Source organism: Rhinoderma darwinii, chromosome 5, assembly GCF_050947455.1.
Source record: "Rhinoderma darwinii isolate aRhiDar2 chromosome 5, aRhiDar2.hap1, whole genome shotgun sequence".
NCBI classification, from domain to species: domain Eukaryota; kingdom Metazoa; phylum Chordata; class Amphibia; order Anura; family Rhinodermatidae; genus Rhinoderma; species Rhinoderma darwinii.
In genome coordinates, this window is record NC_134691.1 from 50,828,899 (window position 1) to 50,846,283 (window position 17,385).

General features: G+C 40.1%; 1 protein-coding gene across 1 annotated transcript in view; it reads right to left on the reverse strand.

Moving 5' to 3' along the window:
* The window catches only part of VPS13B (vacuolar protein sorting 13 homolog B), an 886,671-nt gene that overhangs the window by 133,467 nt on the left and 735,819 nt on the right, over positions 1–17,385 (reverse strand). The window contains exon 37 of the mRNA XM_075825953.1: positions 1,318–1,523. Coding sequence (XP_075682068.1) covers positions 1,318–1,523 — 206 coding nt within the window. The remainder of the gene's footprint in view (positions 1–1,317; positions 1,524–17,385) is intronic.

Sequence of the window (17,385 nt, forward strand, 5' to 3'; positions counted from 1 at the left end):
CTGACAATGTTCCACTGTAGTTTTTAAACGTTATATTTGTATTTGAGAAACTTTGCATAAAATATTATGAAATTGCTGTTTAATAATAACACTCTCCTTTTAAAAAAAACAACAATTTTTTTTTCCCTGTTAGTACCCCAACAGTCTACATATATACACATATATAGATATCTATATATACACACACACACAATCACATTTGCAGGCTACAGACTAGACAAGACTTCGATAATGAAAACGATTCAACAATTTCAATTACTTCAAAATCGTCTCAACATGTAAAGACTTGCAGTAGACTAAACAAATCAGTCAGTGTGTTCAGTGTAACTTCTTAATTATTTTCTATTAAAAATTAGTTTTACTTTTTTAGATACAGCTGTTCTGGATTCTCTATACAGAACAGCTGTATCATTCACTCTACACTGAATCCGTCAGTCCCGCGGACCAGACGGGTTCAGTTATGAACTTAGATGTAATAGTTTACAGTTGGTTCCTGCGTGTCAGAAACCCGCAAAACCCGCTCTCACTGAACCCGTCAGGTCCGTGGGTCTGACGGATTCAGTGAATAGTCAACAATACAGCTATTCTGTAGGGAATACAGAACAGCTGTATCTAAAAAAGTAATTTTTTTTAATAACTAATTAAGAAGCTACACTAAACACACTGACTGATCTATATATATATATACATACATATATATATATATATATATATAAAGAAAGCCCTCGAATGTGGACATAGCCTTTGAAATTTACATCATACGATCAGCAAATCGCTGTGTGTAAATGCAAATCCTCGATGGTCTCGCAATTGAAACGAGTGTTGCCACGCATAATTTTGTCTTTTCTCCATGCCTCTTTACAATGTGACTATGAGTCAACGCCATCGCAATAACAAATAAATCGACACGTTTCATCCATGATCTCGAGCTATAGTTAAACAAGCGATCGAATTACCCAATCGTCCGAATTATTGAAGCATGTAAAGTCACACAGAGTAATAGGAGGAATTTCCTGTGGTTTCCCTACTCTATTACCAGATTGCTCCATAAGACAATGCAAGACAGTACAAGTAGTCCGACTTTAGAACTTGCTGCCGAAAGAAAATTGGGACTTGTATTGCAGTGCTTTGTATTGCTATATCATTCACATGATAGAACGATCATTTATATAGCGATACATATAGGTTATATTTTGTAGTTTGACAATCTTTTTGTTATTTAGGATCAACGGCTATTAAAAGTGACCAAAAGTCATCAGCCTAGGGCCCTGCCAACATAGAATGTACTCTTAGAACCTAATTTCCCAATATTCGCACCTGAAGCAATCCACATCTCACATCAAGAAGGATTTTAGGAACTGTGTGTTGGGGACCTGGATCCCCACTATGTTTGCACCAACTGGCTTCAAGATTAACCGAACCCGAAACTGGACCAATCAAATTCCTGCTTCTTTCATTCAGGCATGTTTTTAGGACGAAGTCATTTAAATTCAGCGTGAACACTGCTCCAGAAATGGTATCTGCTGAAAAAAAATGAAAAAAGGACTAGTTATCTTATGTGTACATCAACATAAAAATAACACATGCAAGAATAAAATAACATATATAAGCACATAAGGTTAAATACTTACAACTGCATTATTCACATTGAGTAGCTTCTGCAGGGGAAATGTATTATTACATGCTGGCCATTCAAATAAAAGGCCAACCGTGTAATGCATGGATGGGCAGAGTCCACCAGAGTTGAAGCCTTTCCTATATACTGGCACTCCGCTCGTATAGGTGCATCCAAACATAGGATAGCCATTGGAAAACATACATTTAGCAATATTGGATGGAAAACTTCTTAGAATCTTAATTATCTGCTTTACTTAACTATCCTAACAATAAACTAACTTTACCCCCAGTAACAGAAATATATAGCACCAAGAGGACAATAAAAAAGACATTACCGGGAGCTGTTCTTTATTTCTCAATGACCGCTGTCCCTCAATCGTTCGAAGCTTTGCTTTAAATGACCTGGATATCCATGCTTTTCCCCAGAAAGTAATCTAACCTGATAGTGTCTTGCAAAGAATTGAATGCACCTTTGCAAGATCAAGCTAAGGACAGACCTTGTGAAATTAGATCTATTGGAATAACATAGGGAGAAATTGGCCTCAGGGCCACATATATTATACAGATGTTTTCCGTTTCCAAAATTATAACAAAGTCATCCATACTGTAACCGTAAACGCAGGACCTATGATTCAGCTCTGACTTATTAATAAATAGATAGTAGAGATACAGAAATACTGGAGCCGATACCTTCCTACTCTTGGTCAGTTAAATCGAAATATATTATATATACTATAAATACATAAATATAACTAAGGAGCAAAGTGATTTTATTGAAAAGCTCAAAGGGAACATCCAAATAAAAACAACATTTTAGGTTATTCATGTTATTAGGCACATCTCAACCTTGCACAGCTGCCTTAAGAACTCGTCTTCTATCCCACTATGATGAGATGAAAAAGAAAAATCCGCACCAATAATCAGAATCAGTCATTCATTTACCAATAGCAATAATAATATTCTGAATCTGCTGAGGTCAGTGGGTGCAATGACCAACATAGTTAAGTATGGTAATGATGTCTCCAAGTGACTGCGGTACAGGGGCCTTAATATATTAGAGGTATGTAGACAATGATAGGGCACATATTGGAAGAAAACGCAAAAAACGTGCTATGAAGGAGAGATCTGAAAACAGCCAGTCGGACTGAATTGTAAGGGTGATGTCCTCCATTAATAAAATACATGCGCATACATTTGTAATTGTATTGTACGTTTTTTAATCATTATTGCATTTATTTTGAACCCTACCTATCCCAATACCATTGTCTGATTTTACCTGATTACAAAAGGATATGTTCACTTTTATTTGGTCCTATAAATATTCAAGAATCAGAAAATCGGTTATTTTTTTACATAAGTGCTTTGGGGGACACTCGGTTCCTAAAAAATAAAAGTACTATAAAGTTGTCCTATTGGCTATTAGTTAATGAGCCCGGACCTCTTTGGGTCTCCTTAGAATATTCCCTTTAACTCATATACCTGGCTTGCGTTAATGTGATATATCAGGTGGTTTCCACAAGATCTACACTTATGATCCAAATTGTCATACTATGTGTTGCTCCATAAAGGACAGATTTTAGTTAAATTTTCAATCTAAAATTTGCCTGGCCCTTCTCATTTTTCTAAACCCCTCATTTCTACCAAGAATGGACCAATTTCCTTTTCAATAGTGGATATATCAAAAGTTATCGAGAGTTCAAAACCTTTATTGTGGGGGGCCAACTTATTTCCATGCTTCCTTCCGTTCTACATACTGTCCTCCGATAGGGGAGAAACTCAGGATTAAGCAGATATTCTCCTTTTTGAATTCTTAGAATGGGGCTGACAAGACCTTAGATTATACCCTTTATGAACGATTAGCAATATTTACCCCATCTAGAGTTGGTCTTTTATCTCTGCTATACAGTGAATTGAATGCTCATGTGGGGGAGAACAAACTATGTTAAATGGGAGGATATAGATACTCAAATGCCACTTGTGTCATAGTACTCAGTGTATAAAAACGATGTGTGACTCTTGTTTCCATTTGTCTGGGAGACTTTACGCTTTGACTTCACCTCTCTACTTACTGCAAAGGTGGAGAGAGGCTTAGAGTTAGGCACCATGCACACGAATGTGCTTTTGCGGCCGCAATTCCCCCGAAAATCCACGGGAGAATTGCGGCCACATTCATTTCTATGGGCCCATGCACACGACCGTTGTTTCCACGGTCCGTGCATGGCCCAGGAGCCTGGACAGCAGAAAGAACGGGATTGTCTTATTACGGCCGTGTTCTGCGGTCCAGGCTCATAGAAAATAATGGACAGCCCGAGATTTGCCGTCGGCTCGCGGGTGACACTCCGCGGCCGGCCAACCCGAAAATCACGGCCGTGCACATGGCTACGGTCGTGTGCATGAGGCCTTAATCCGGTAGATTTTTCTCTAGGTTAACCTCCTGACAGAGACTCTTTACTTAATATGCCATCTTTGTACTTTGATCAAATAGTTATTTGGTTTGTGTTTGTGTTTTGTTTGTGTTTGGTTTGTGTTTTTTATTTTATTTTTGTTTTTTCATATGATATTTTATGCTACTAAAATATACGATTACTTTTTGATATATTGATTGATCCCCTTTGTGTAGGGGTAATGCTTTATTATTCCTTTGTAAGCAATAATACAATAAATATCTTTGAAATAAAATTTTGTTATCACTGCCCACATAGGACATATCATCAATAAAGTTTTGTGAATCATCCCATAAGAAAAGGACCCTTGTGGCACGTGATTAACACCAAATAAGCTCCAAATGTGGTTGTCTACTGCTGAACTTTTTGTAACAGAGCCCAGGCCTAACAGAGGAACCTCAGGAAGTGTGGTGGGTCACTTAAACACTGAAAACCATCAATCCATGTTGACTATAGCGATCAATCAATTTACAAGAGGCTCTTCTGTAGGACAGATTGGAGCATGAAAGAAACTACCTAAGAGTGACTCCTCAACTTTAGGCCTCATGCACATGGCAAATTCCTCCGTAATACAGCATGCAATAGAACATGCCCCTATTTTTTTCTCACGGATTCCGTATGCCACCATGTTCACCTAAGCAAAAGGAGTTCATTTCCTCCAAGACTGTGAACCACCTTCCATCTCCTTTATTGCTTGATTCTCTCCTTTATTTACCCCTGTTATTTTCCATTCGAAACACTTCTTATATATTCTCATTATCTCGTGCTACCTTTTACAGAATAAAAACTTTAACTACAAAGGCCAACTGCTTGCATATGTATTTACATTATATGGATTTTTACTTGATGTGGACCATCACTATGTGTTATCTTTTTTTTCAATTGCCCAATAAAATAAATTATCTACAAATTACAACCATGTTATATCATGTGTCAAATGTCCAATCCTGAAGATCACTTGAACCAGCTAAGATTTCTAGATCTGCTATGCTACAGCTAGACCAGAGCTCCCATCTACGATTAGATAGACCCAGTTTTATGCCAGCTGGAAGAGATACATGTGGTACACTGTTTTACATGCAAGCAAAACCCAAAGTAATGACTGTTTTGCAGTGGTTTGTGATCCCTGATATGTGAGAACAGTTATATCAGGCATAAAAGCATTGCTTGGCATACGTGCCTCTTCTCTAACTACATGTGCTCCCAGAGGCAAAATTATTTAAACAAAATAAAAAAACTTCTTGAAATATAGACAATGAACGAAACTGCATTTTCCATAAAAAGTAACTGGATGCCAGAAAGTATAAGCCAACTGATTTTAAAGCAGCAGCTTAGGATAAAGCTGATTAAACTCTTGTAGCACAAGCATGTTGCCGTGAAGCCCACAACAGCTCAGGACAAGTGTCAAGTATCCTTTATAAAGACTTCCTGCCAGGGCAGAAGTTTGCTTGCGAATCAAGTTTATTTTATTTTTATCGTGTATTTTATTTTGAATTAAAATTGCCCAACTATATTAGAGGAGTTGTCTGGTGAGGACAGATGCTATTGTTATTGTGCCGACTACGCGATTCGCTGCTTCCAGCCATAAATTGTAATAATACTGATTAAAGCTGCTGTAATTTATATGTACATACAAATTAATATTTGGCTATTACAATACAACCCACTAATCTTAGTACTGTAATACTAGTAATATTCCATTAATACTAAACCCCTTTAATATATAAACCAAAATAGAGGAAATTGAATATAATGTAGAACAGCATGTGTTGTATAACCACAAACCAAATGTAATTAGGGCTTTGCATTTGATAAGTGACTATAATAAGAAGTAACTTTGGGGCACTATTAAAAATTGGGATAATAAACCTTAGCATGATTGTGCAAGATAGTGCATTATCACAGTATAGGTGCAGCACACGATTAGTCTTGTGACAAGTGGGAGGTATAGATTAATTATTGTAATGTACAAAGTAAATTTGTCAGGATTCAAACCGGAAACCCCTGTGTTCCAGGCACTAGTTCTTCTCATTGAGCCACTGGTGCTGTTGGACAGCTCCAGGGCTGGATTTGGTGTCCAGCTTCCCTTGCGTTCTGCCTCCCCGGATTCCTTGCCTTGACTTGGTCTCAACCTTTTGGCTTACTATATAACCCTGGCCCTTGCATTTCCCGATTGCCAGACTATTGAGATTCTTTCTTGTGTTCTAGTTCCTCTCTGCCCCACGTTACAACCAATTGCCGTTTATCTTCGACTATTACTTGATTACTGTTTGCACTCTCCTGACTGACCGTTTCGGTCACTGGACTATGAAACTGGCTTAATATGGAATCTAGCCCAATATGGAATTGGCTGGAACAAGTCGGCAACAAATTGCCGAACTACAAGCATTTGGCACTAGAGTTTATTGAATTGCAAAAAAAAACAACATTTTGGATGTGAATGGCTCTGCCACAGATTCAAGTTCTCGTGTGCCACGACTATCACAGTTCACTGGTGATAGTCACCAATACTAAGGTTTCCTTAACCAATGCCACATATATTTTCAAATGTAATCTGCCCCATTTACCAGTGAAATAAAAAAAAGTATTGTTTATAATCAATTTCCTGACAGATGAAGCTCTAGAAAAAGGCTTCTCCTTATGTAGAAAAGAATAGCACTGTTCAAATATTTTGGATGACTCTATCACTGCTATGAATGTCCTCTGGCCGGGAATCTACACTTCAGGAGTTGCCCCTGATGTCACTGTCCATATATGGATAGTGAGTCAGTGACTTCTCCTGGAGTGGAATCCCCGGCCACAACTTCGGCAATGATGTGGCCGGTGATTAGAGGGATTCCGCTTCAGGAGTTGCCTCTGATGTCATTGTACATATATGGATAGTGACGTCAGTGACTACTCCTGAAGCAGAATCCCCGGCCACAGCTTCGGCAATGCTGTGGCCGGTGATTAAAGGTATTCTGCTCCTACAGGGAGCTACAGTGGCGCTATCTATGGACGGGGGGGGGGCTGCCATCTAGGGGGGGTGCCATCTAAAAGGGGCTGGTGGCAGCAAAAATAAATAAATATCTCCTCCTCCTCCTCACATGCACTTCGCGAGGAGGAGAAAAGCGAGCTGCAGAAAGCACAGCCGTCACTCGGATTACATCCAAGTGACAGCTGTGCTTTACACGGCCCCATAGACTTCTATGGGAGCTGTGCGGCCGGGAGAACGGGCCAAAATAGGGCATGTCCAATTTTTTGATGGCTCGGTTTACCGGGCCATCATAAAAGCGGCTATATGAATAGCCCCATTTGGGGTCTATTGTTCTTACTGCGGCCATGTGACGGCCGATAAATGAATGGCCGTTACACGGCCGAGTATCCCTGTTGTGTGAATGGGGGCTTACTGAAAGAAGTAAGAATAGATTACGGGAATTAGAAAATAAGACTTTTCTTTCAGTCAATCAACTCTGAAGACCCAGCAAAATGCAGAATCTATATCTGAACCAAAATAAATTGATGTAATTCGAAAACCTATTGCTATGGAAGAAAAATGGACAACGTACAGATAATCTTTGCCATTATTGAGAAGGTTCAAGGCACTATGCTGTTTATTGCCCAAATAAGTTCCGTAGGACAATAATTGTCAATGATGTAAAAGAACAAATGAAACAAGAGATCTGATCTGTGGTACTGAAAAAAACATTTAATTTCTCCTCTGGCACAAGATTAAGACAAGTTGTTGGCTCTAGAGTCTCATTTTATAGTGCCAGTACACATATGCAATAAAACACATGAGAGTACTTGTTCTGCTATGCTCGACTCTGGGGCTGGTGGAAATTTCATGGACATAACCTGCTCATGATAATAATCTTGCATTGCTGACAAAGTCAGAATCAGTAGACATGGAAAAAGTTGATGGGTCACCCCTATCATCAGAGCCTGTTACTCATGAGACTATGCAGCTTCAAGATCTCATCAAGCCTGATCATCATGAAGCTATTCATTTTCCACTTATTGCTTCTACAAAGTTTCCAGTTATTTTGGGAATTGTTTGGCTTTCTACTCACTATCCATCAATCAATTTAGAAACATTTTGCATACATATTCCCATTGAATATTGTCAATTACATTGTCTGTCTAATTCTAGTACTTCACTACCTGAGAGAACATCAACGCCTGAACCTTCCGTTAAAGACTCATTACCGTCACAATATGAAGAATTTCAGCATGTCCGAGATAAAAAGAATGCTTTCTCCACATTGTTCATATGATTGTCCAATAGAACTGTTACCTGGACCTAAACATTTGATAGTATCTACTCTCTTTCTGAACCAGAATTAAAAGTCTTATAGGAATATTTGGATTATAATTCGAAAAAAGGCTTTATCTGGCCATCCACATCTCCTGCTGGAGTACCTTTGTTCTTTGTTGAAAAGAAAGATTGCACCTTACGTCCCTGCATTGATTATAGGAAGCTTCATAACATAGAAGTTAAAAACCGAAATCCGCTTCTTTAAATTCCAGAAACTCTTCATACAGCTAAAATATTTACTGAGATTGATCTAAGAGGAGTATCTAACCTTGTTCAAATCCGTCCTGAGGATAAATGGGAGACTGCCTTCAGGATACGGTATGGACACTGAGTATGATGTAATGTATTTTTGGCTTTGTAATACCCCAGCCACTTTACAACATTTTATCAATGAAGTTTTCAGGGACATATTCAATCAGTTTGTAGTAGCCTACATGGATGATATCTTAATTTTTTCAGACAATCCTAGGAAGCATTGCAAACATGTCTGCACCGTACTACAATGACACGGAGAATATTTATTATGCAATAAATGAGAAACATGAGATTGCACAGACTACAATTAGATTTCCTGAGTACATTATATCTCCAGAAGTCTGAGTATGGACCCTAGTAAAATCAAGACCATTGTTGATTGACCAACCTTCATCGGAGACTTCTCCAAGATCATAACACCAATCACTGAACTCACAAAGAATATACGCTTTAGGCTTTCCGTCGGAACGGAGCCCTGACAGACTCAAATGGAAACCGTAGGTTTGCGTTTCCATCACCATTGATTTCAATGATGACGGATCCGGTGCCAATGGTTTCCGTTTGTCTCCACTGTGCAAGGGTTCCATCGTTTTAATGGAATCAATAGCGTAGTCGACTACGGTATTTATTCCGTCAAAATGACGGCACCCTTGCACAATGGAGACAAATGGAAACCATTGGCACCGGATCCTTTACCATTGAAATCAATGGTGATGGAAACGGAAACCCATGGTTTCTGTTTGTGTCGGTCAGGGCTCCATTCTGATGGAAATCTCCAACGGAACATCGGACCGGAGCCCTAGCGCAGATGTGAACGAAGCCTAACACCTGAGGCTCAGAATACTTTATTCAATTAAAGACTATTTACATCTGAGTGGAGACATATTTTGGAGGGAACTGCTAATACTGTAACTATATTTACTGATGTTAGAATGTGATGACAAAAGATTATCCTCCAGACAAGCAAGATGCAGTTTATCATTTTCTCAATTTAATTTTGTGATTAGGTACCGACCTGGATAAAAAATGGTAAAACAGACGCCTTATCCAGAATGTCCACATCATCCACACATAAGGACAAGTGTGACAGCAGGGGCTAATCATTGCAAAGAGTTCCTGAATCTACTAAAGGATGGATATGAACATGACTCACTGCTCAGTCATCCTCCAAGGAATGTCAATCTCTTCTTCAAAGATATATTCTGGATGCTACTTCATTGTTTATATGTACTAGAAACAGCACGACTTGATGAGATTTAGTTATTAAAAAGACTCAACAACCTCTTTCCTATTCCTTTTGGTGGCCAAACTTTAAGAAAGATATCCAAAAATATGTTTCTTCATGTGTGATTTGTGCTCCAAATCAAAATCTACGCTGTCCTCCTTTAGGTTTGCTACAGTCAAACCCCTTTCCATCTCGCGCTTGGAGTTCAGTTTCTATAGATTTTGTTGATGACCTACCTCCTTCCAAAGGAATGAATGCCATCCTGGTAGTTGCAGAACGTTTCACGAAGATGGCCCATTTTATTTCAATCAGGGGAACAACCACTGTGTAACAAACTGCTGAAATAATGATTCATAACATATTCAAATTACATGGAATTACAGATAACGTGGACCCTGATGGAGGGGGTACAGTTCACTTCCAAATTCTGGATAAGTGCTTGATCTGCTCATGGGATAAGAGTAAATTAGTCTTCTGCCTTTAAACCCAAATTAAATGGACAAAGAATGAAAGAACTGATCAAACTCTTGAACGGTACCTTCAATGCTTCATTAGTTATATTAAGGATGAGTGGTTGGATTAGTTCAACATCACAACGTCCTTTCTATGCAAATACAGGTCTTCACATAATATTTATTCCTAATTTACCAATTCGTACCTTTCTACCAGCAGTGACTGAATGCTTGACGATATTACAAAGGGTTCAAGAACAAATGGTTGTCAGTTTGCATCATGCTAAAAAACAATTTAAACAGGCTGCTGATAAACACCAGAAAGCAACTCCTATCCTCACATAAGCACCCAGCCCCTTCAAAACAACTGATTGGAGGGGGGCCGAGCATCGGACCCCCATGAATCAGATGTTAATGGCCTATACTGAGGAAAGGCTATCAATTTTCTCTCTCCGGAAAACCACTTTAACCATTATTTTCCCTTTTCAACACACATCCTGGTATAGTAAAGAGAACCTGAAAGGTTCTCTAGATCCTTTCAAAGTATGGTGAATCCAAGAGATAGAGAGGAATAATAGTTAAAAGTAGTCTTACTTTCAGATGCTAGTAACATCTCTGCCTTTTTATGTTGAATCCATTTTCATTAAGTTTCAAGAAAGATAAGAAAACATGACAAACAATAAGTCTCGTACAAGGAATAAAGGGGAAAGGGAAAAAATACACTTTGGTCACGCAGGACCTAGAAATGAAATGTTAACAAAGCATCCCGTGCAATATACATAATGTTACATCATCATGAACCACAATCAGCATGTGGTCTAACAAAACTTGTAGATCATTTGCAATAGTTGAATATGCCAAAGTATAAGGGCATCTAGCTGAGATATGATGAGGAAAAGAATAGAGGATGTAAAAAAGGAAGAAGGAAAAGGAGGAAAGGGAATAGAGGAAGGGAAAAGAAGTGAAAATAAATAAATAAATAAAAAATTATGATATATATATATATCCCCAACCACAAACCTGACCCACCCTCCCATTCATAGGTAATGGGCCAATTCAGTGGGGCATCAAAGGACATCAGAGAGACTAAAAATCATTAGATGCTTTAAATGTTATCCAGGGTTGCCAAGTAGTTAAAAATCTGGTATTATCTCCTGATCACTCCGCTGACAGCTCCTCCATCCTATGTAAGTAGTCCAAATTTGCCACTCTGCCATAGTGGGGACTTTAGTAGATCTCTAGTGGCGAGGTATTATTGCTCTGGTTGCCGTAAGGCAGAATCTTCTAATATTATTTTTCTGAAAACCTATGGATCCAGGTAGGATTGAGAGCAGAGCGATCTGAGGAGTACCATTCAGAGCTTCCCCGCTAATCAAGTGATATCTCTGAAATAGTTTATCCCAGGAGGTTTTAAGTTTATAACATTCCCACCAAATGTATAACATTGTGCCTCTAGCAGTTCCAAAGCGCCAACACATCTCCGAGACAGAGGGGTACATGAGATGTAGGTGGGTAGGAGATCTATACCATCTCGTGAGTTTATTAATTTTTTCCTGTGCTATACACGCTGTTGAAAGTTTGTGTGAGAAAATAAAGTATTTTTGCCATTCGTGGGGCGATACAGCATTGTCTAGGTTAATTTCCCATGCTTGTACATAGCCCAAGTTCTCTGTACTTGCGCCATGTAATAGAAGGCTATACATAAGTGAGATTGCATGACCAGGAGAAGCAATATGCAAAAAGATCTCCTCATACGTTGTGGGAGTAGATCCAAAGGAGCACCGCTCCCCTAAGAAACCAATGCATCTCAGCCTTTTTAACACAGATTTGCGCAATATTGTATCTTAGTTCATGTCATGGGCTGTGTCCCAAAGTAATGTCTATTCGCCTATGTTAAAATTAGCGGTTTTATATTTTCTCAGATTTTGTTGTGTTGTAAAGGAAAATACCCAATTAAAATATAATTTTAAAAAAACTGGAATCTACAATATAAACTTAGCAAAGTGATGGAAAATTTATTGGGGCGAATATTTGATAGTAAAGAACAATGCCAGCAACAATGGAAAATCACCATAAAGAAAGAAAACTGATATAAAGGACTGTACAACTGAAAAATAGCAATAACATGTTCTAGAGTAAGAGGGAGATGGAAAGGAAGAAAGGCAAAAATAGAAAGAAGGAAACACCAGTGAAGGAAAGAAGAATAGTAGATCAAGAAGTTACAGAAAGAGAAGGGAAAAAGTGACAGAACAGATAAAAAGCAAAAGAGGAATAGAGGGAGCAGCATCTTTCTGGGGTACCTTGGGGCCAGCAGAGGAAACAATTGAACGCCTACACTCATATGTACTTTAATTGTAATGGAACTTCAGCTGTCATCGCATCCACATTTAATTTACTATTTAAAGGGATCATCCTGCTTTCATACCACTATGTTGGACAGATCCCTTGACAATAAGCTGATCACAAAGTGTGCCCCTGCTGGTACTCCCAGTGATCAAATGTTATCTGTAGGGAGACCTGGCAGTAAGGCCTCATGCACACTTCCATCCCCGTTTTCACGGCTGTTTTTCACGGATCCGTGTCCGTGGTTGGAACGGTGTGCTTCTCGTGTCTACTCCTTGTACACTTCCGTGGTTCAGTTTCCGAGAGTAAACTGAAACCCGTTCACACTATGTACACAATATTGTGAGTGCCGCACATGGTATTCCCTGTCCAGCGGTAGTCACTGTCCAGGGTGCTGAAAGAGTTACTGCCGATCAGTGCAGCCCTTTAAGTCTTTCAGCACCCTGGACAGAGACTACCGTTGGACAGGGAATACCATGCGCGGCGCTCACAATATAGATTAATGGTTCATTAAAAAAAAACTGCAACAAAAAAAAATTTACTACTTACCCAGAACTCCCTGCTTCTTCCTCACGTCCGGCCTCCTAAGATGACGTTTCAGACCACGTGACCGCTGCAGCCAATCATAGACTGCAGCAGTCACATGGACTGCCGCGTCATCCAGGGAGGTCGGACTGGATGTCAGAAGAGGGACGCGTCACCAAGACAACGGCCGGGGTACGTATGAACTTATTTTTCTTAATATCTCTGCGTTCCAGCACTGATCAGCAGCCTCCTCTCTCTATCAGTGCTGGCAGGGAGAAGGGGCTGCCGATTAGTGCAGTGCAGTATCTATCTGTATGTGTACCTCTGCCCGCCCGGCCGTTGCTAGGCAACGGCTCCGTCACACACGGACGGCACACGGATGCCTTCCGTGTGCCTTTCGTTTTTTTGACAGCCCTATTGACTTGCATGGGCCTCATGGTCACGGAATCTGAGACCAAAGTAGGACATGCTCTACTTTTGTCGAAACTGAGCAACGGGACCGTCAAAAAAACTGAAGTGTGCATGGCCCCATTGAAATGAATGGGTCATGGTGCTAGCCGCCTGAAAAACTGAAGTGGGCATGAAGCCTAAGTATTCAATTTCTCTACAGCGCCACCACGGGAGAAATGAAATGAAACATTACACAGTGCCCATTTATATCAATGAGTTGTCTGTGTAATGTATGACAGGACACGACATGACAGGACCTCCTGAGTAAGAGACACTCTTGGTAACCGCTCTCCACTCTGGTAAATAGATGAGTAACAGAACAGATATCTCCTCTGTTACTTAAGAATTCCCAAACAGGGTATATGAAAATGGGTTTTCTAAACCAGACAAAACCCTTTAGTGACTAAAGATAATTTAGGAAATGGATTTCATGGCCCATGCTGTGATTGGGCCTACTTATACATTGTTCTGATCTTCTAGGTAGACCACACCAACCTGAAATGAAGACCAAGATATTTAAAGAGAAAGGTGGAAGGAGCAGAAGTCATAAAAGGTTAATTGGAGAAGAGTTGTAAGAAAGAAAATGGAAATGTAGTGGACTGACAGTAAGAAAGAGAGCTGCATCAAAAGTAAACAAGCACATAAATCCCATGACCATTACTAACCATAATCTTCAACCCAGCATAATTTTTTTGTAGCATACTTACTAGTGGGGTTGGGTGTTTTCCAATTTTAAAGGGAACCAAAATATAAAGAGAGGACGGAAGAGAAACCTAACCTACACGAGATAGTACAATTATTGCAATTAAAATCCAACCTTACTAAGTATATCCTATTCAGTTAATGGGTCCCTTTACCACTAGGATATGTTAAAGATACAGTATATAGAAGGGATATTCAGGATTTTTAATTCAATTCATCAGCATACAACTCACATTACATTTCTGTGCTTCAGAGATTGTCCTCAAGACAACACATATCTCAAGCTAATAGTTATTTTAATATCCATTAAGTTCTTTGGGCATGGCGCCCTAATGCATTGCATTCAATCTTGGCTATATTCCTCTGAGAGAAGAGCGAACAATTTATTTACAAAAATAACATTTTATAAACTAGTAACCTGAAGGAAAATAATCCTTCTCAGCTGTTCTTTCCTTCCTTCTGTTTACTTTGGAGCTGCTACTTAACAGAGACATTGACGATTACAAACCCTTATTCTAGTGTCATTGAAAACATAAAGATGTAGAGTCCATGGACAGCAGCCACTGGAAACCCAGCAGTTAGGCCTCATGCACACGGCCGTGCCCGTAATCACGGGCCACAATTGTGGGCACGGCCGGCCGCGGACAGCCGTCCCGATTTTCAGCCCGTGCTCCCATACATATATGGGAGAACGGTCCGTGAAAAGCAAAAGATAAGATATGTTCTATCTTTTGCGGTACATTTCTAGGGCACAGACACCTATCCGTAGCGATACAGAAAGGTGTCCACGGCCAATAGAACTGAATGGGTCCTTAATTGCGGACCGTATTACGAAGAATTTTTACGGTCGTGTGCATGGGGCCTTAGGATTAGGACATGGATGTGGATTGGGATTTGAATCTATACAGTGTCCCTTTGACAATATGGTGGATCTCTCAGAGAACAGGGCTGGAGATGTTGTCCCTTGGACACCAGAGCAGAGCACCCACAAAAAGCTTCAATCACTGATATTGCAGCAAAGAAGCAAGCTTTTCCATGGGTCTTCAACTTTTTTGTCCACCAAAGGGCCTATTATATATTACTTGTGGTAGTTCTCCGTTAAAGTTTACTGCCCACAGAATGGGGTGCACACTTTGCCGTAATAGTAATTATTACTTATAAACCTTTAGGTTCCTATAAAGCCTTGGTTAACTCTATTTATAGACAGCCTCCACCCCCCAGGACACGTTGACAATTCCAATGCAGACTACTCTGAAGGTCTGGCAGAGATTATTGTTGCTCTTTATCTCAGATGAGGTATCTTGGTCGCATAGGACACCACTTTGGTACAATCCGCTTCTGCCACAGTTACGACGACTTCCTGAGCCTAACGAGTGGGCGACCCTGGGTATATTAACTTTGGAGGATGTGTTAGTGGAGGACAAGGTGGCTACTTTTGCAAAAATTAGGTCCAAACACCAGATCCCAACTCATCTCAGGTTCAGTTATTTCCAGCTTAGACATGACCTCTAGTCGCAATTTGCAGAATATAATGTCAGACTATGTACATCCTCGGTGGAGGATTGGGTGACACAGGAGACGTTAGCTAAACTGTTATCCATACTTTATAGACAGTTATTAACTGTATCTTATAAAAAAAACTTGATAGAGCCTTGGACCGATGGTCTCAGGCTCTTCCCTCTGTTTCTACAGATGATCATAAAGAAATGATGTCAGCTCTGACAGGTCCTTTAATATCTACAAGAGACTGACTTATTCAATTACAATTTTTCCACCAAATATACTACACCCCTTCCAAATTGTTTAGGATGGGACATATACCTACTCCAGTCTGTCCGCGATGCCAAGGAGCTGAGGGCTCATTCTTGCATATGTTCTGGCAGTGTCCAACTATCAATAATTTCTGGATTGAAGTAATGGAGTTCCTTGAGCTTAAAATTGGACTCCCTTGTATACTTGAACTTAGAGTTTGTCTTTTATTACCGGTAGAAGATATTATTCCTACTGTGGCAGTTAGATCTCTCATGATGCTCTTATTATTCTATGCTAAAAAAAAAACTATACTCCTGAATTGGAAACATCCCGGAGCTGCTACATGGTCAGCATGGATTACGTTGGTAAACTCTAACTTGCCACGTTTTAAACTCCCATATGAAGCACGTGAATGCCTTGATACATTTCTGAAAGTGTGGAACTCTTAGACAGCCAACCCTCATACTAGCTAATTGATTTGGCATGGTCCAAGTTGATTGGGCCTGGAAACTGCTTGCGTCTCCCTGCGGTCCCCCATTCCTCCACTGGACTTCTCCTCTAACTGGTGCACACCAGAATTTATTTAGCATTTTCTTACAATAAGGAAAGGCTGTTTGTTAGGGTTTCGTTTTATAATATATATGTATATCTGTAATGACGGGGTAGGGAGACAGACAGGTGAGCCCTAATCTACCCGCCACTCAGTCCCTGCCTACTTGCACGGCCCGTCCTAGGCGACGGTGTACAACTGGGCGACGGTCCCTACGCTCAATATGTGCACGACAGACAAACAGACAAGGGTACACAGAAGCTAAGGGAAATGGGGCAGTTGCCCACGGCAAGACCGTGAGCAACAAGAGTAGTGAACGAGCCGAGTCAAACCAGGAGTGTACGAGGTACCAAACGCAGAGCAGGAGCGTAGTCAGTAAAGCCAGGGTCAAAATGAAGCAAGGGCAATAATGATAGTAGGAGCAGCAGAGCCAGGAAACAGGAAAGACTCACAGGCAGAGACAAGAAGGAAATGAAGGTATAAATAGACCGAGGGTGGGAGATAGAACCGTCTGGCCAGGCTGTGATGGGTTCTCCCACTCCTGAGCCTACCAGCCTGAGTGGTAGAAGATCGAGTCACTCTATCAGACTTAGGAGCAGGTGCAGACTGATTAACCACGGGCGTCGACACAGAAGCTGTGTCTGGCAGATCCTTTACAATATCAATATGTGAAGAAATGTATTGGTATGTTCTTGTTAATAACGGACCTTGTCAACTCGGTACTAATGTATTCCTTACTGTATGCAACATTTTGGATTTTATATTTTACAATT